Source organism: Leptinotarsa decemlineata, unplaced genomic scaffold (assembly GCF_025532065.1).
Source record: "Leptinotarsa decemlineata unplaced genomic scaffold, Ldec_3_MD MMD2_P_RNA_scaffold_9, whole genome shotgun sequence".
NCBI classification, from domain to species: Eukaryota; Metazoa; Arthropoda; class Insecta; order Coleoptera; family Chrysomelidae; genus Leptinotarsa; species Leptinotarsa decemlineata.
Genome location: NW_027412536.1, coordinates 14247179 through 14268334, shown reverse-complemented (window position 1 = coordinate 14268334; position 21156 = coordinate 14247179). Strand labels below are relative to the sequence as shown.

The window sequence follows — 21156 nt, the reverse complement described above, 5'->3', positions numbered from 1 at the left end:
ATAATCGATCTCAGTAAACAGATTCCGGTTATGTGGGTAAATTCCCGTTTTGCGAAAGCCGGCTTGAATGTTGAAAGATCTTATAGGAAGATGTCAATTTTACCTCTGGAAATCTTCCTCATCCAAACTCGGGATCTACAAAAAATTAACATAAATATATGTATCAACCGTCCCCAACCCCACTTTTGGTAAAATACTTCATAGTTATGACAGTAATAATAACACATTAAATATTATCATCATCCCTTATTCTAGAAGTGTCATAATAATCACAAACACATACCTAATACATTCACTTCAAAAGAAAAAGATAATGAAAGCGTTATTGTTGGAAGAGGAATACTTACTTTTGGGTAATAAAAAACAATATAGCGTCCTGCACACAATGTACACACACATACTTGTCTGTTTTTTAAGGACAAAACACAATCACCTTAAGGCGCTCTAAGAGCGGTGCCTGTGCGAAAATAGTGATTAACATTGGATTTGAATCGTTTTATTCTTGCACGCCTTACTTCCCACTCAACAGTCTACGAGACATTTGTTCTGCTTCAACTGTACCCAGTCTACCCTACGATTTTTGAAAATCGCATGATTGTTGTTCAGTAAATATATGTATTCAAAATTATTCGCTGGTTGTTTGAAACGTTATGACTACATTCACAAAACTACTGGTTGTGAACTATGGTTTTGAAATTTGTTCTCATCAAATGTGAAATTACATCTCAATAATTATGGAAATTTTATCCAGTAATAAATCGTTTATCTTTTAAATTCGTCGGTCGTGTCTTTGTTGATCTCATAGGTGTATTATACCACAAGTGGTATAAGACATGTCAAAAATTTGGATTATAGAGACAAAAAGCAAAATTACAGAGTAGAAAATTAAATGTTGAAATGACAAGTACAGACAAAATACACTACAATTTATATCAAGGTAAATACAGGCTGATTCACGGTGGATGGCACATTAGACGTTTCTGGTGAACCAGACAACGGATCACTTTGAAAATTTAATGGAGGGCATATTCGGACATTCTCTAGCCAACTAAAATATTTTCGACAATGCGGTGTTGCCGCTTCTATTAGAAAGCAGTAGCAACTTTGATTTTTCAAATGGAACACTCTGTATATAATATTATTTTTGGAATCTCCAACAATTGCCCGACAACTTTTCTTGATATTTCCCTATACCTATCTGTTACCGTTTTCGAAATAAAAATTAATTTCAATTTTTTTCTTCGAAAATCATGACTTCTAAAAATGCCGATATCTTTTAGTTAAGAAGTACTATGATATCGAAATTTGGTTTGGAGTTAGGTGATACTTCGACACTTCCCACACGTCATCCTAATCTCCGTTACTTCAATACAGGGTGGTAAAAAAATACAGTTTTTTCGTTTGCTTGAAAAAGTTGCTGAAATTTGATTATTTTAAATGGAACACCCTGTATATTATTGAAAATTCGGAAAGCTGCTGAAATTTGCTTTCTTTCTATGTATATCATACCTATACCTAACTAGTCAAGTTTCGGACTTATGAACATTTATTTGTGAAAATGTCCCTTCAGAATGGTATTTCCATTCGGTATTTGGTAAGCAGGCCATGCTTACCATTTGACACTAGCGTTGTGACATTCTCCTAATAATATCGACATTTTCGTCACTTCAGAAGTTGCAAATACCTTCAAAACGATGGAACAAAACTATTCAAACGAAGTTCTTATGAATTTGTTTATTATTTTTGGACAGTGTGACAAAATTATCAGCAGAACATGTAGAAAGTTCAATGAAATGTATCCGAATCTACCGCCAATGAACCTCAAGAAATTTATACGAATTCAGAATAATTTCAATGCATTTAGATCAACTTTAAAAGCACCAAGAAACTTGCCTCGACCCGTAACTTTCGAAGACAATCAGATTGATGTCTTAGCATATTTTCACGCATTTCCCGAGTCATCGATAAGAAGTGCTGAAGAAGATTTGGGTATAAAATATTCATCGGTTCAAAGAATCTTGCGAAGACATAAAATGCATGATTATAAATTCACCAAAATTCAAGCAATGAAGCCTCAAGATCCTCAACAGAGAGTAGAATTTTGTGAAATGTTGTTGACACGCATTCAAGAAGATCCACTTTTTTTAAATAAAATTATTTGGACTGATGAATCGAAATTTTCGAGAGAAGGGATTTTCAATAGAAAAAATCGTCATTATTGGTCCAAGTGAAAATCCTCACGTCACAAAAGAAGCCGGATTTCAAGAAAAATTTAGTTTTAATGTCTTCTGCATGTTGATGGACAACAAATTGAGGTACGTGATATACGAGGAGTCATTAACATCCAGAAGCTACCTGAATATTTTGGAGAATACTGTAGACAGTTTCGTGGATAATCTGCCACTCGAAGATTATCGAAACTGTTGGTACCAACTAGACGGAGCTCCTGCACATTGCACAAGAGAAGTGAGCGTAGAACTGGATAGACTATTTGACGATCGGTGGATGAGGCGCTTGGGACCATGGAATTGGCCAGCGAGGTCACCCGATCTTAATCCATTAGATTTTTATTTGTGGGGAATGTTTAAAGAAAAAGTTTACAAAATACCCGTGCGTTCGAGAGATGAATTGTTAGAAAGGATTGCCCAAACATTTGAAGATTTGGATCCCAATGAAATCAGATCTGCCACCACGAAAGCAGTCAACACCCGCATTTTAAAGTGCTTGGATGTGAACGGCCAGCGATTCGAACATATTTTGAAATATTCCACATGATTGTTTTACTTTTTTATAATTATTCATATCAATATTTCCAATTTCAAGTTTCTTGGTGCTTTTTTAAAGTTTATCCAAACATATTGAAATTGTTCTGAATTCGTATAAATTTCTTGAGGTTCATTGGCGGTAGATTCGGATACATTTCATTGAACTTTCTACATGTTCTGCTGATAATTTTGTCACACTGTCCAAAAATAATAAACAAATTCATAAGAACTTCGTTTGAATAGTTTTGTTCCATCGTTTTGAAGGTATTTGCAACTTCTGAAGTGACGAAAATGTCGATATTATTAGGAGAATGTCACAACGCTACTGTCAAATAGTAATCATGGCCTGCTTACCAAATACCGAATGGAAATACCATTCTGAAGGGACACTTTCACAAATAAATGTTCATAAGTCCGAAACTTGACTAGTTAGGTATAGGTATGATATACAAAGAAAGAAAGCAAATTTCAGCAGCTTTCCGAATTTTCAATAATATATAGGGTGTTCCATTTAAAATAATCAAATTTCAGCAACTTTTTCAAGCAAACGAAAAAACTGTATTTTTTTACCACCCTGTATTGAAGTAACGGAGATTAGGCTGACGTGTGGGAAGTGTCCAAGTATCACCTAACTCCAAACCAAATTTCGATATCATAGAACTTCTTAACTAAAAGATATCGGCATTTTTAGAAGTCATGATTTTCGAAGAAAAAAATTGAAATTAATTTTTATTTCGAAAACGGTAACAGATAGGTATAGGGAAATATCAAGAAAAGTTGTTGGGCAATTGTTGGAGATTCCAAAAATAATATTATATACAGAGTGTTCCATTTGAAAAATCAAAGTTGCTACTGCTTTCTAATAGAAGCGGCAACACCGCATTGTCGAAAATATTTTAGTTGGCTAGAGAATGTCCGAATATGCCCTCCATTAAATTTTCAAAGTGATCCGTTGTCTGGTTCACCAGAAACGTCTAATGTGCCATCCACCGTGAATCAGCCTGTATACAGTGCAATCCATATGTATGGAATACATTCATTTTTAGCGTTATTATGTACTATGTGAAAAAAAACCTGAAACAGGTCGATTTTTATTCTTAAATTGACAATTTACAGTATGAAAATATTATCCCCCTCCAGCACCCCTTCTGAATTATAAGCACCCCCTCGAAAATTTTAAATAGCAAAGGGGGTCATGTGGCACCTTGTTGGAAAGGGATTTTAGTCCTCTGTTCAGCAATATAAAGTTTTTTAAGTTTGGTGCAATCATAACTGAGAAAATAGATTTTTAGGATGTAAAATATTAATAATGTCGCTAGGTATCACAAAACTACGTAGAATGAAGATAATAATGCCACATGATATTTAGAATGTATTTTTCAATGTACTTTACAATTGAATTAAATATTAAATGACCACCATTAACTTCTTGACAATAACCGAGGCGATTTTGGAATTCTCGTTTATTTTGTATGTCCTCGGGGGTTATTTTGTTAATTTCTTCCGTTATCCTAACTTTTAAATCAGCAATATTGTTTGCTCTTTTAAAATATACTTTAGATTTTAAATAACCCCATAAGAAGTAATCCAGAGAAGTCCACGTTCCACGTCTTCCAATCCACCTATTGGGAAAAACCTCGTTTAAATAATTTCTAACTGTACGTGCAAAATGCGGTGGAGCTCCGTCTTGTTGGTAGTAAATAGTTCGATTTATCTCATGATGAATAACATCAGGAAAATGTATTTGTAATGTAGGCACTGAAAAGTTAATAAAAAAATCTAGATAAACCTCACCATTAACAGTGCCCTCAAAAAAATAAGGGCCAATAATTTCATTGTTAATGATACCAGCCCAAACGTTAACTTTTTTAGGATATTGAGTGTGAGTCGCACACATCCAGTGAGGATTTTCTCTGCTCCAATATCTACAGTTCTGTCTGTTAACTGTTCTGTTTAAATAAAATGTCGCTTCATCAGAAAACACTATTTTGTTTATGAACTGCAAATCTGCGTTCATTCTGTCCATCATCAATTCACAGAATTATTGCCTTCTATCAGGATCATCTTCATTTAACTCCTGAAACAACTGAACTTTGTAAGGGGTGGTATTTTTCTTTATGCAAAAATCTCAAAATAGATGATTTACTTACATCATTGTCAGCGGCAAGTTCTCGAGTTGTCTTACGCGGATTTTCCTCAATCTCTAGAAGTACATCTAAATTTTTTTCATCAGTAAATTGAACATTTCTACCTGGTTTTCCAATATTTTTTACATGTCCAGTTTCACGAAACTTTTTTTCAATTTTGCTAACTGTAGACTGCGACACGTGTTGACCAGGGTATTTATTATTAAAAATTTCACAAACCTCCTTTTGAGTTCTTGTTTTATTACCACAACCAATCATAATTAAAATTTCTATTCTTTGAGTCTCGGACAAATGAGCCATAATTAAATTTAATACGCCCACAGATATTATACTGACGTCTTTTAGTAACTTTAAATACCTGAATGACAGCAGCCTACTAGATTCATATATTCATATCAATTGTTTATTTGGCTTTTTGTCTAATATTTTAGTATCTTCAAAGATTTTTTCCAGGATTCAAGGTTAGTAAGGAGCATGTTACAGGGATGGTCTGTTTAATATATCAGGTTATTGTCAAGAAGTGAATAATGGTGGTCATTTTGAACATTTAATTTAATGGTAAAAATTAATTTTCTCAGTTATGATTGCACCAAACTTAAAAAACTTTATATTGCTGAACAGAGGACTAAAATCCCTTTCCAACAAGGTGCCACACGACCCCCTTTGCTATTCAAAATTTTCGAGGGGGTGATTATAATTCAGAAGGGGTACTGGAGGGGAATAATATTTTCATACTGTAAATTGTCAATTTAAGAATAAAAATCGACCTGTTTCAGGTTTTTTTTCACATAGTACATAATAACGCTAAAAATGAATTTATTCCATACATATGGACCGCACTGTATGCAATTACACACAGAGTACGACTGAATATACTATTAGTGATTGATACAAAAAATTCTTTCAAAGTATGGAATGCACCCTCAATTAGTACCTACTTTTTTAATGGCTTCTTGAATCTGAAATAGGTAGGTTCATCTTTGATGTTTTGGGGAATTTTATTAAAAAATCGAATTACGATGCTTAGAGGACCGTTTTGCGCTATATATATAGGTTCAATCTGTTTTGGGGAGTATTCAGCAAATGCTGATTTCTGGTGGAACGACCGTGAATGTCATTACGACATTCTCTTCTCTTCACAAGGAGAAATGTGATCAACTTTTCTCACTCGGACTTGCCGTTTATTAAATACCTACACATATGCATACATGGTTTTATAGCAGCACCGCAAAAATCACCAAGTACAGAATTCTGAGTCATCCTTTGCATTTAGACATTTGAAAACTGTGAAAGCAAGTAGAATGAGGATACCCATTATTTTATTTCGGGAGGGAGCGAATTCAAAACCATGTATCGTTCGACGATTTTGTCAAACCATACCATTAAAAACTAAATTCTTTCATCAGAATACTGAATTACTTCTTCTAAATGTTGTCGTTTCACCTCCACATATCACACGTAAAACTAGAGACGTTGTGCATCCTAAGGTAAGAGAGCTTGTAGGATTGCATATTATATTTTTCATATACAGGCGGTAGCCGGTCGGTTCGACGTGGGTGCTTTGCTTACTCACTCAAATCGACCGCCGTGTTGGTCGCTGGTTCAAGCCCCAGACTGAACGATCGATTTTCACTTGCTATTGTCCAACCCGTGTTTGGAATCACACGTTGAAAGGTAAGACCTCGTTAGTTATTAGCTCGCAGAAGTTTCGACTTCTGAGGGTTGTTGTTCGTAGGGGTGCGACAGCTGGTTAACGAAAAAACAGATTTGTTTTTTTAAAACTTATATTTTTTATTGATTATCGGTCCCAAATTTGAATAAGGTAGGTATATTAAATTATCTCCAAGTTCAACTGATATTTTTGTAATTTTTTCCAGATAAATTAAAGAAACTGAAAAAAATCGTGATTGGAATTGTTAAACATATTTATCACAAATTTTCAAAACATCATTTAAGTAGGTACTTGTAAATACGACAGTATTCAACAAATTGAAAGAAATAAATAAATTGTGGTTCAGTAATAAATAAATAATAAATAATGATTATTACTTATCTTATTTGTTAATCGATAAAAAAATAGTCGTTTCATATTGTTAGTTGAGTTTTCAATTAAATTAAAAAAAAATGTGTTCATCGATGAAAATAATAAAAACGATAGATATTTAAACCATGTGGCCAAAAAACTAATTTTGAGCTTCATTGATGGTTTGGCAAAAGTGTTTTTTATAAATAAAACCGTTTCAAGTAGAATATTTTTCATTACTGTATAACATACTGATTGCATGTCGTTTCAAAACTATTTTGATTCAAAGAATGCATTGAAATAAGAACTACCTACTTACTATTTGAAAAAGCCCATAACTGAAAAACTATTTATTTCAGGTATAGGAAACCTCGAAATGAAATGAAAGATAATTGAATTTTATAATGTTCAGACCAGAAAACACAGGGTGTTCTAATTGAAATAACAAAGGTATCTTTGTCCAAAAGTATAAAATAGTGACAATGATTTTTGAACATCCTGTATAATATTGAAAAACATATAATGAAATGGAAAAATTCGCGAAAATATTAGTGGTTTGGTTTACAGGGACCATGACTTATGAGGTATTCGGGGTATTTTATTACATTGTGTGTCGATATGAGGACACGAATTTAGGGAATTGTCATTGCTTTTATGGAATTGTTCGCGTCATTTCATTTCTAATTACTGAAACTTCTTGCATTTGAGTATCTCCAATCAGATGTTTTTGTTTGATAAACCTATAGGCATATGTTGTTCAAATAAATAGGTGGTCAAAACTTTATAAAAACGTTTTTATTGTACGAAAAGTATAAAATTCATTACATTGCGAATTTTCATTTCTTTTTCAGATTATTTTTATGACCGAAATATTCTTGTTCATATTTTCCGTCATCAGCATCTGCGAGCATGGCGATTTTTTTAATCATCGTCTTAGTTCGATCAGTCAAAAACGAATCGACTTGACCTAAAATATTCACCAGTTGAATCATTCTCTCAAAACTCTGGTTGATCTGTTCGGCTTTCACTAGTTCATCTTCTTTAGCAAGAACTTGCTTTCTCAACGTTTCGATTAGCTGATAGGGGGTTGTCGCGGATTTCAGATTATACAAATCCGATGTTTTCTTGATGGAGTTTGTGGCTATATCGCAGTTCACCATAATGCAAACCTGAAAATAAACACAGTAGATAACAATACTTATCGGCGAAGAGGTATAATTGTGGATTCTTGTTCCAAAACCAGAGCGTCATTTTCATCAAACTAAAAAAAGAGCAGCAACTCCCAGAAAAAAATATTTATTACGATTTTTTTTTCATTTCAATATCAATAATTTTGTGACTTATCTGTCACAATTTCTGCCTCAATTCAAGACTATTACATGCTAAAGACCCCATCTATTAATGACATTTTTTTACTAGATTTTAGTTTTATTGTGGAGAACGTCGCCCCTGGAAAGTCCAAGAAAATACAAGTGGCGTTTTTATTTATACAACGCCAAATTTTGAAAACATATTTTTTTATTACCTCTGGAATTATCAATAGGACAATAAAATGAATTGAGTTTTTTTGTGTAGAAGTCATAGCTACCATAAAATCTTCATTATTCACACACATGACCTCTAAAAAAATCAGAAGCTCTTTTTCGTAGAAGTATAACTATTTTTTAAACAAGTAATTCAATCTAACAAACAACGGTAGAAAAAATTGTTTTTGAGTTAGTTTCAATCTTTTTTTATGGATCATATAGCTGCTCATATACAGTGCATTCCATTTGAAACGAGTCACCCTGAATAACTTTTGGTACAATGATTTTCAGGAATAATTAAAAAAACACGTCAACAATAGTCCTATACAAGGGGACACATTTTGACATATTCACATTTGATATTACTTCCCCTATAGCATTCCCATATAGCGTGTCACCAATTTTTTTTTAAATGGATCACCCTATATTGTTTCGTATTATCAGATGCCCCATGATGAAAAATTTCAACAAAGTATTTAATATATGGTCTGAAGCTTATATGGTTCGGAGCTACAAATTATTTGAGTTGAAAACGAGCCACCCTGAATAAATTTTTAAACAATGATTTGCAGGAAAAAATAAAAAAACAGATCAATAATTATTCAGGAGGCCACATTTTGGAATATTCGTTTTAGAGACAAATATGGAAGCAATAAATCAGAAAAAGAGATTTTTTATTAATTCTTGAATCAAAATCTGATGACTGGACAATGAGAAGAAAAAACATTTCGATAGTGAATGTTCAAAAACGTTTCCACCAACTTCCATACAATGGTACAAACGACCGTTCATAGCCGCCCTCACATGGTTGAGAATCTCGGGAATTATTTTTCTGAAATGCCTCATGATATTCTCTCTCAAATTTCTTAATGTTGTTGATTCTATCTCATACACTTTAGACTTAGAATGACCCCATAGAAAGAAATCTACAAGAGTGAAATCCGGAGACCTTGGTAGCCATTCCGTAGAACCTCTTCTTCCAATCCAGCGACCAGGAAAATGATCGTCTAAAATTGTCGCAGTGGAGCTAGCTGCATAATGAGGAGGTGCACCATCCTGTTGAAAAACTATTTCGTTTTCGAATAAATTTATATCCTTCTCAATTGCCCTATTGATGCACGGTATTATTCGATTCTCCGACATATCCAAATATTTATCATTAGTGAAATTATCATCGACAAAAAAAAGTTCTTTTAATGTGGTCACCTAACATTCAGTTTTTGAGGTCCTTGGGTATGAACTTGACGGTATAAATGGGGATTCGTATCACTCCAATATCGACAATTGTGCCGAATCACCTCTTTATTCAAACTAAATGTACATTTATCCGAAAAACAGATTTTATACAAGAAATTCTGATGCTCTAGCACTATTTCCATTCAGGTAGTACAAACTCACTATTTCAATCCGTTCCCGAAGCGTATAAACCATTGCTTCTCAAGAATTCACAATAGTATATTATGCAACGATCATGTAATGATGGTTATTAAGACACGAGCACTAACCGGGATACGAAACGAGCCGAAGGCGAGTTTTGTATGGTATATGCGAGTGTATTAATAACCATTACATGAGAGTTGCATACGCTATTTTTTCTAAACCCGATAAGTAATGAAAAACTATAAATATTATATTTGTATTGAACACATTTACAGTAATTAACTCATATTTAAAAAAAAAACACAAACTTAATGGTATTATCATGGATATATGAAAACTATAAAGATTCTAATTATATTTATATTGAATATAACAACTGTAATTAATCTGATCTTTCAAAAATATTGGAGTCGATGGTATTCCTTCTATATCGCTGTTTTCAGACATTTTGATAATATAGGTAGGTAATATGAAAACTGATTTTGACAAATAAAGCAATTAGTTACTTAGGTTAGAATCTAGGACAAACAAAGGAACAGGATTCTTGATTGAAAAATTATGGGTTTCTATTGGTTGATAATCTGTATCGTTATGAAAAATCTGTATCATAATGGATCGGATTATGGTCATATAAGTGTATTGTACGGGTGTAGAAAAAAAACAGAAACACCAAATGTAACTTCACCTGGTAGGTAATCGTTATTGCAGAATGAGACAAATACAAAATGAAGAGAATATCGAATTTAAAGTTAACTAGGCATAATAAGACTTTTTTGAAGTACACTTCACAAAACACCTATGAAACCTAGGTAACAGATTGTACAGAAGTTTATTCAGGGTGGCTCGTTTGCAACTAAAATAATTTTTAGCTTCCAAACTATGAGCTTCAGACCATAATGTTTTCTACTTTGTTAAAATATGTTCATTATGGAACATCTGATAATGCAAAACAATTGATCCATTTAAAAAAATTGGTGACATGCTCTGGGGGTGCGATAGGGGAAGTAACATCAATTGTGAATTTGTATACTATGGTTGATGTGTTTTTTTATTTTTCCTGTAAATCATTGTACCAGAAGTTATTCAGGGTGGCTCGTTTTAAATGGAATGCACTGTTTGTTTCATTACTGACCCCTGACATGGTCAATTTTGTATTAATATCTTGAATTATTAATGAATACGTTTTAGAAATCGATGTTGATGGAAACTTGGATCTTATTAAATTTTTGAATTTTGATAGTAAGCATTTTAACAGAGGTAGTTTCTCAGTTTATCTTGTTCGAGCCTAGGCGGCGCATAGAGTTATTAACATATTTTACCCAGAATTCATGTTTTTTTCTATCAGTAATACTTTGACGCCAATTTAAAAAAAATGCTCCTCTGGGATTTTCTCAAACTAAGTTGTTTCCACGATAATAAAGTTCTAGTATAAAATTCAGCCTGCTTCGATTTCCAATTCACGTTTTGATTTAGATATTCATTATTTATTGGGATAATCTTTATACTCTACAAAAAAAACACAAAAACTATGATCTTAGAAAGAAGTTGACAATATCCATTCTATAAAAAACTTCAATATCTTTCACAAAAAATTATTATTGTTCAATATCTATTCATATATTACTACGAAGGTTCTTTAGATTACAATTGCTCTAAAAATATCTGATATAAGGGAAAAATTCAATAATCTGAACCTATTGAATTTCTATGAAATAATTCACTTGTGAAAGTGAACGCATTCAAGAATTTCCATCGTATTTTGAAATATTCCACTGTTCAGCAGGAGTTCAAAACTACATTTGTATTCATATAACAACTGCATTTAGTTTCTGACAAAAGTGGGAGAACTAATTGCTTCAAAACAGATAATTCTCAAAGAGCTGGCGTCAAAATGAGATAATACCATTAACACATCAATAATAAAAGAATACTTACTCCTGCGAAAGTGACGATTTTCAAAAACTGTGTCGTAGAATACATAATTATTCAGGATCGGACTACAACTGCCTCAAATGTAGAGCAACTGAGTTCAAATCGAATATTTCTGTTCGCCTTACGTTGCAATAATTAATATGAAAACATTGCTCTGCTTGCATTTTCTTTATTGTAAAATTTGTTACAATAACCGACATGAAACTAACAGGATAACCAATAAAATAATAATAATATCTGAATATATAGGTACATGCCAGAGATAGGTACATGGAACGAGACTAGTACTTAGTTCTGAAAGGAATGTGATCAGTAGTAGTGAAACGTTTTATTATCACACATATTTCATTTTCTTATATTTGAAGAAATACACTTTCGAAAATTTTAGGATATTAGAATTTTAGATTAGGTATCTGATTACCAACTTCGAAGCATTATATTTTACTCACAATTTTATTTACTCTACATTAAAATCATAAAAAAGTGGAAGAACAGGATCAGTATACTTGATAAGTAAGAAGACAAAACTTAGGTATATAAAAACATTCCTATATGGAGAAGAATCTAATTATTTCGTATTCATAACGTATATAATGCGATTGCATTCATTTTCACTTCATACGCAGGCATCGAAAAAAACAACCTCCAACTTCAAGAAGTTCAAATGAAAAAAATCACATCAAGTCAAAAAGTCTTTTCATCAATTATTTCTGCTGATTTGTGAAAATACCCACTCTAGATCATCGTTTGAAAATTGAGATTTCATCTTCCGATTTGGAGATTGTAGATCAAGCGATGATTATTACCCAAGGCAGTAAATCTGGTTCTCCGCCGTGTGAAACATATAATTTTTTCTCCGATTGTTTTCAGTTTGTTAAAAACTCAAAAAAACTTTTTTCAGAAACGTGAATCGTTGATTTGTATTTTGTAATAATAATAATTATTTTCGGTAACACCGTAATTACACACAGGTGATAGCGTAATATTAAATATTTATGAATAATAATTGTGTGCACATCACCAGTTCCGTTGCTGGTGACAGTCTATGTACATTTTATGATTTGTTTAGTTACTTAAATACATTGTGCATTTAATATAATCAATATGGCTCTTTATCTTTATAGTATGTAATGTAAATAAATATCTTTGAAGATATTACAGATTCAAAATGCAGGGATATAGCGGTTGCGGCGGTACCGCTGGTACCGCGATCTCACGCGTTTATATGTATATTTAGTATCAGAATTGTACCCGTGCGGACCGGAGGCAGGTCGCTAGTGTTGTTTTGTCATAGTAGAAACAAAGTCAACAATATCCACCACAGTATTATTCACGATGAAGCGAGAAGATCGAATCTTTCACAATGAAGCCGTAATGCAAACTATGGAATATTTCGATTCAATACACTGCCGATGAAGAAGTTATTACACGAAAGGAGTGACGTGTTCAGTATAGCCAGTGTTACTGTTTTTGTAGAATATCTTGTTTTGGTTTTATAGCTACACTTCTTCTGTTTGAGAGTTAAAATCCAGTCATGACTCAGTTCACTTTCTATAATAATTATATTGAAGTACTGCGAGTAGTACAATACATATAGTACTCGTATGTATCTCTGAAATATATTTTATACTGTTTTTTGTATCAACCTGTTTTTCTGACACAAAAAGAAAGTAATACAAATCATGAAATTATGAAACAACAAAAATTAATTAGCCCTCCGGGGCGACTTCATTGATTCCAATGGCTCATTTGCTTTTTTAGCTGCAGGAAAACCCGGAAAAACCTGCAGCACCACATCATCTGAAGATCTTGACTTGCCAATGTCCTCTCTTTCGTGAAACAAAATGTAGGGTATCTCAAGAGGCTCCAATAAATTGAAGACATCGCCAAAACACTTAGTAACATGACTATCGTCAAATTTAAACAGGCCCGTTTCGTCTTTGACCAATGCGTAATAATGGCCAGATTCAACGCCAGAACCACAGTGAACAATGACTGCATGAAGATTATAATGATCTGCTAGATTGACGTGTTCATTTATTTTGAACCTTCGCAAGAGTTTGGTGCTTCCGTCAGAAGTTGAGTCATGTTTGAAGATCATCAGTGTTGTTATTAGGTTGACTGGTGCCTCAGCTATACTTGTTTTCTTATAATAGTCAGTCAGTTTGGCGCATGTTTGGCAATTCAGTTGATCATCACCCGTTAAAAGTTAAATTTTCAGATGATTTAACAATAAGCTTTGCACGGACTGGTTATCAGTTATCAGTCATATTAGGAAACGCTAGTTGAAGTTCCAAAAAATCATATACGTTTTTGCTACCTCTTGAACATTTACTACAAAGTAAATAAGTGAAGATTTTTCCAGTAAAAGATATACCTACTCATAAGAACGGACAAAACATTTGAAACAACTTCTAATATTTATGGTATGTTTGTATTTATTCCATTTAAACAAAACTTATGCGAGTTGGGAACTGTTCATCAAACACATTGAATTCGTATTGGTTAGACCTTGCCTGTAGTGAAAAAATTCATAAAACGATAACGAGAGACAAGTTTTACAATGTTTATTTGGAGATATTTTCACTAATTGAACAGTTCAGTTTATGATAAGAAAGGTTTTGGCTTTCTACTCATCCATCTTTATACAAAAAATGTGGGAATCTTCCAAAGAAAGGAAGGAATCAATCAATTTCAAAAAATTAACTCTATACAAAGATGTGTATATCATGCAAAAAAGTAACTTTCAGACACAAACTGGAAAAGAGCCCTCTCTAATCAGTTCTAAAAAGCGAAAACGTTCCAGTTCTACCTTTTAACATACATAATCATATTACATTTTTGACGACCGATTTGATTTTCATGGTTTATTTGAATAATTCAAATTGATAACATATAATTGCAACTAGATTATAATCACACTTTAGTCATTAAATAACACGTTCAACTATTATAAGTTCACTGAACTATATCCATTCAGTATTCTTCAACTTCCGCTCGAATTCGATAAATTGTTATCGAATGTAAAATGGAGAATATAAGTTGATACTGAATGGATAAAATTATTGTGCGGTTACAATGTAAAATAGAACAAGAATCTAATTATATTGTAGGAGCAGGTATTAAAACACTTTTTGAAATATACCTAAGTTTGTATTTTGTCCTCAATTTCTATTAATTATTGGATAAATTGAACTGATTTATGAAACAAGCCCATGCATTTTAAGATCTTAAAAGCCTTCTTATATGAAAAAATCGCTTGTTATTCCTGGCAGTTGGGGAAAAAAGTCCGTAGGTGATAGAGGTAGTTAAAGCATAAAACGCGGTTTTTACCTTCTCTCTAATATAAATATAAAAAATAAAAATAAATATAATAAATTTTTTGAGGGATCCTATGAGTCGTATTCAAAACTTCTTCTTTAATTGGGTTTATTACCTTCTTATCAAATTTTGCAAAATTATTTTCACGCCCGCTGCTTTGTTTCAATTATCCCAAAATCAACTCGATTGGGTTGAAAACACAAAAATAGGAAGGAAGTCTCAGTGTCGTGTCCATACTTTTCAGCAATGCTCTCAAGGGCATACACTTTTTCGAATGTTTTTGTCTGCGAAATTTCAAGTAGTTGTTTTTGGTAATCTTCAAAATTCAAATTGTTATCCATTAAAAAACTTTGTATTTCATCTTTTCTCGAATTTTCATTCGGTACTTCGTAAGCTGTCGCGAATGATAGGAAGCCTTGTCAAGAACTATCACACTATTCGCATCTAAATTTGGGATCAATGTGTTTTCAAACCATTCCTCATTGCAGTCCTCAAGTTTTTTTTCACATAATTTCAAAGAATTCGGAACCCAACCTTTACTTCACCCGCAATTCACAATTAGTCGGGATCCTTTTTTTTCAGGTATGTTAGGCGTACACATTCTCGAACCATCGGTCCACTCTTTCGTAACTGTGTCGTGAGTGTCATCATACCAATTTTCGTCCGAATAGAAAATTTGTCGTTATTCTTGTCTATATTTAGTTATTTGTTCTAAGTATTTGTTACGCAGTTTTGTCACAGCAGCTCACGTTATGACCGGAACAATTCAATTTCTTCCTTATGATTTCAGTTGTAGAAATCTCATTGCTTTTGTAACAGTCGTAATTTGTTTTTTTCAATTAGATGAACATCTAAAGGTTTTGGTAATCCTGTATCACATCGCGTCTTGCGTTCATAAGGTTTGTTTTTGACTATTTTACGTACAGTTGAGAAATGAATTTCGGTCAAATATAATATTGCTTGTAATAGTTTGTTTCCCTCGAAACCAAACTTGATATGTAGATTTTTATATACATTGAAACATATTCTCTGTATTTCAATATTCAAATGCATGCAGAGTGCACAATATCGTTTACTTCAACTATATCTACAGAAAACAAAAAAAAATATCATTTTAATCAGAAGATAACATAACTGCGACTTTTTTAAAGGAAACTTACAGTTCATAATAATAAAATTACTGAATCTGTTGTACATAGTTCAATAAAAACATTTCTCATATACCGCAATTGTATCATTCTTCTCGATGATCTAATCTGATTATGTAGTGATGATCAGATGCATTTAAATGCGCGTAGAAAATAGTGTAGCAGTTCAGGTGTATAGAATATATTTCTGGATCAATTTATGACCACCATTTTTACCCTTTAGTAATTTACTGAAAGATTTTCGCATAATCAGTTTACTAAACAAATTCATGTATTTTTATATACAATAGCGTTCTATGTCAGTAGGAACTGAAGTAGGATGTATGATATGAGATATGAGAAAATATTAATTAGTTTTCAGACAGTATATTTCACTAGAAAATGCGGTCAATCACATTCAGCTATAGTGCAGACCTGCTTTGGGAATTCTATGTAGCTACATTGTAAAACGTGCATAAATGGTTTAGTAAACTGATTTCATGGATATCTACAATAATTTAAATAGATTTATTTTACTATTGAATTGTTATAAAACATTTTATGAAATCAGTTTCGGATCTGACTCTTCGAGGTCTAGAAATTAACGTGATAACAATCCAAGAACAAAGAGTTGCTTCATTTGAACCAATTATTTTCGAAAAATATAGAAAAATATAAGACTGAGACTTCGACTTATAACTTTCGTCTCCAATGCACTTACCTCTTATGATGTCTGCCGCAGTAGCAGACGAAATGTCTGCTACTGCGGTTCCATTGGACCTCTGCCAACTATCCCGAATTTTGTTTTCTTTAAATCTATTAATCTTCCAATAAAGGGAGAAAAAAATAACTACAATAAAAATAGGTATATTTTTGTGTAATGATGAAGAAGTAGAAAACGTTTTCTCAAAAACTTATCTCTCCTAAAATTTCTTTTCTTTTCAGCCCAAATGCTAGTTCTCGTCAAATCTGTTTAAAATATGTTTTTCCGTTAATCAAGTGTCTCCCCCATACGAACAACAACTCTCAGAAGTTGAGAAACTTGTGCGAGCTAATGAATAACGAGATTTTACCTTTTAACGTGTGATTCCTAACACCTAACCTAACCTAACACGGTAAATGTTTTCAGTTATCATAAAAAAACATTGCTGGGTGAAAAATATAAACGGTGCTAGATACCAAAGCTTACTATTTATTTTTTTCATTTATTAACCATTTCATCAACTTAAAATCCTTTCCTTTCACCTTGTTTGATATTCATTATTATTAATATTTTCTGTTGCCTCAGAACACTAGTGAAGTTTCCAGTTGATAAGAAAACACTCTCTGCTATTCAAATACATAATATCCTTGATATCACAAAATACACTAAGTATAGATACTTGATTTTTGGTTCAAAGAGATGAGCTGTTTCAAATTCATTGGAATATAAAACGATCAATAAGAAAATTTCAGAGGCAGCGTCAAATAAATTTGGACTAACTGGGTTCCACACTGGATATTGACGAATTTTGAATTAAGGGGATATGAACCAATTCAAAATGACATTTTGAAAGCTGCAAAAATGAATAAGATTGCCAAAACGTCTGCGGCTGATGACATTACTTTATTATGGCGCAACCAGGACATTTCTACTCTTCATGAGGCCATCTCATGAATGCTGCAAAAATGAAGATTACCAAAACGTCTGTGGCTGATGACATTTTCTTATTACGGCACAACAAGGACATTTCTACTCTTCATGAGGCCATCTTCAAAGAATGGTGCGATTGCAATAAGTTATCTCTTGATATTAATAAAATAAGCATACTTACTTTTCATTGCAACTCACCTGAGATCTGCCTTGGTAACGAAATCATAGAAAGGATACATAATGACAGATAAATTTCTAGGCTTAAATATTGATGATAAACTGAAGTTTGAGGATCACACAATGAACTTAAGCAAAAAGTTTGCCTCAGGTTGCTATGCACTGTCATTTCTACAGAATTATACTACTTGGATTCGAGAGAACAGCTTATCTTACTCTCCTTGATCACCATAATAAATATGGAATTGTCTTCCGTGGAGTTTGCTCTACAGATTTATTTCAAATGATTTTCGTGCCTCAAAAAACGACAGTCCGATACATGTGCAAGCAGCTCGTAGGGATTCATGCTAGCCTCTTTTCATAGCTCACGGTATTTTAACGGTAGCCCCACTAATTATTTAGGAAACTATCTGTTCAATAAATACTCGTAGTCACAACAGCAACATACTCGTAGACCTGCTTATTCCTGCAGGCTACCAGGCTACTTAGTTGGGGGTTCAGTCATATTCAGCGATATATATATATATATATATATATATATATATATATATATATATATATATATATATATATATATATAACTAACAGAGTTGATTGGAGACGTGGAACTGGATGTCCTAGGGTAACTAACGCCAGAGAAGCTAGGTATCTAGCAGGATATATACATCGGAGTCAAACCATAACAAGCTCAGCGTTTTATGGTTTGTTTGTTCTCAAGCAAGTGCCGATTAGTTTCCAGTACCACGATACAGCGGAGACTTGCTAGAGCCAGTTTGCGATCCAGGAGGCGATGAAGAGTAACCAGGTTACTCGTACTTCCCAGGCACATAGCAGCTTACCTACAATGAGCATGGGAACACAGAGACTGACTTTTAGCTCCATAGCGAAATGTCCTTTTTTCTAACGAAACCAGATTTGGTTTAGTCAGTGATAGTCGGCGACACAGAATTTGAAGTAGGCCTGGGCGACATGAAAGACTATTTTTTGCCAGAGAAGTCGTTCCATACCAAAAGGAGGATCAGTAATGTTTTGGGAATGCATAATGCCTGGTCGACGTACGCAGTTTATTTCTATTCCAGACACTATGACAAATGTTGGAAACATTATTCAACCCGTTATGTATCCACTCCGAAATAAAATTGGAGCCAATTTCGTTTTCATTAATGACAATGCTAGGCCTCGTCGAACGAAAAGAGTTCAAAATGCACTAGAGATTGAGAATATTCAAAGATTATCGTGGATAACAAATTCGTCACACATAAATGCGTGACGAATTTGACACGAATTGACACGAATTGAACACATGTGGCATTTCGTTAAATGAACAGCAGAATTAATCCTCCTATCGTCCTTCAGGAACTCGCACTCACGGACCAAGACGAATGGAATAACATCCCAATGGATACTATTAACGCCCTTATTATTTCCATGAATAGGGGAGTCAACACCTTAATACAGAACAGAAGTTGACACACCAAATATTAATTCATTTTTGATTTAGCTCTAAAATGGCATTCTACCAGATTTCAGATTCTGGTAATCATTTTAATAAGCACTATTTTTCGTTTATATTATTTTTCTTCTTCAGTTAAAATCAAATTCAGCCAATTTGCATTGGTTGTAATACATTGATTGCAATACGTTTCTTGACTTATAATAATAGAGTCTCATTAAGACAAACATAAGGGGGTCTAACAATTTTGGCGATGTGTATATACAAAAGTATTGATTTTTTTGTAATTGAAAGATTCATCTACATAAAGCTGAAAAATATTTGCGGATGAATATTAGTCCTTAATAAATTCATATAGAGGTACTGTAAAATCTTGATTTTGATATACCTAGTAGAAAATTGGAGAGAAACCAACCTTATCTCAGTTTCGCTCAATTAATTGATGGTGAATGAAAAATTTGTAACAATAAATTTTATTATTATAGTTTTGTATATAGATAAGTATATTTATTTACTCTATAGATATTTTAGAACAACTCAATCTGTGCTACACTATATAGAATATATAGATTATGTAGAGTCGATCCGCATTCGAACAAATAATGTTTCAAACATTCAACTATTGTAAGTTCTAAGTTATTAATATTTAGATTATATTTGTGCATGTACAGAATTTTGTAAAATTACTTACTGAATTAAATACAAATACAAATAATCGCTTCTTCAATTTTTTTACAAACAGCATATTTATTCGAGGGAATACTTATTCTGGATAATACAGGGTTCAACTGACATTCGAAGTAACTACATATGAATATATCAATATACTTCGTTGTCTGAAAATAAATACATTTTATATACAACGTCTTATGAATATTTTTGTAGAAATTAAACTCTATATAGAATATATATATATATATATATATATATATATATATATATATATATATATATGATGTGTTGTTTTTCCGGATGTTCATCCGTTGTGTACTATTCGATAGTCGACGTTTCGCCATCATCTCAGATGGCATTATCAAGACGAGTTGCTGCTTCGCTTCGAGAGGTGTAACTGATGTTAGGTTCTTCTTGTGGTGTTTTTATATAACCCGGAAAAACAACACATCATATTCTACCATCCGTGAAAACCTACATTGTAATATATATATATATATATATATATATATATATATATATATATATATATATATATATATATATATATATATATATATATATACCTACTTTGCCAAGCTTTCGCTTCTAATGGGAAGCTTCTTCAGGGCCTATAATTTATTGAGTTGTTAGTTTTTTCGCCATTTAAAAACGTTACAAATCATACTTACAGTAAAAATGAGTTAAAAACAATAAATTGAACGGAGAAGGTTAAACATGTATAAGATTATTTTGGGTTTGACAAATGGCATACCTTCACATAAATGTCATTTTTCAATGGGTATGATGATTTCATAATCTTTGACTTTAAAGAAAGACTTATTGATTGATATAATTTTCATTATTATTATGTTTTTGATGTAGTTCCAGTAAGTTACTGTAAATATTGCTGAGATTATCAATGTCAGTTTTTTGTTTTCATACAAACAGAAGACTTATTAATTTCAATCATTTCAAGAAAAAGGCGTTTAGAAATCTTTTTTCTGTATGTAAAACTTTG

At 32.6% G+C, this 21156-nt stretch overlaps 1 protein-coding gene across 1 annotated transcript in view; it reads right to left on the bottom strand.

Moving 5' to 3' along the window:
* Positions 1-7714: 7714 nt before the first annotated feature.
* LOC111505896 (general odorant-binding protein 99b) overlaps positions 7715-21156 on the bottom strand; it is a 33146-nt gene continuing 19704 nt past the window's right edge. Inside the window, exon 3 of the mRNA XM_023160789.2 lies at positions 7715-8104. Within this exon, the coding sequence (XP_023016557.2) occupies positions 7772-8104 (333 nt within the window). The 3' untranslated portion in view covers positions 7715-7771. The remainder of the gene's footprint in view (positions 8105-21156) is intronic.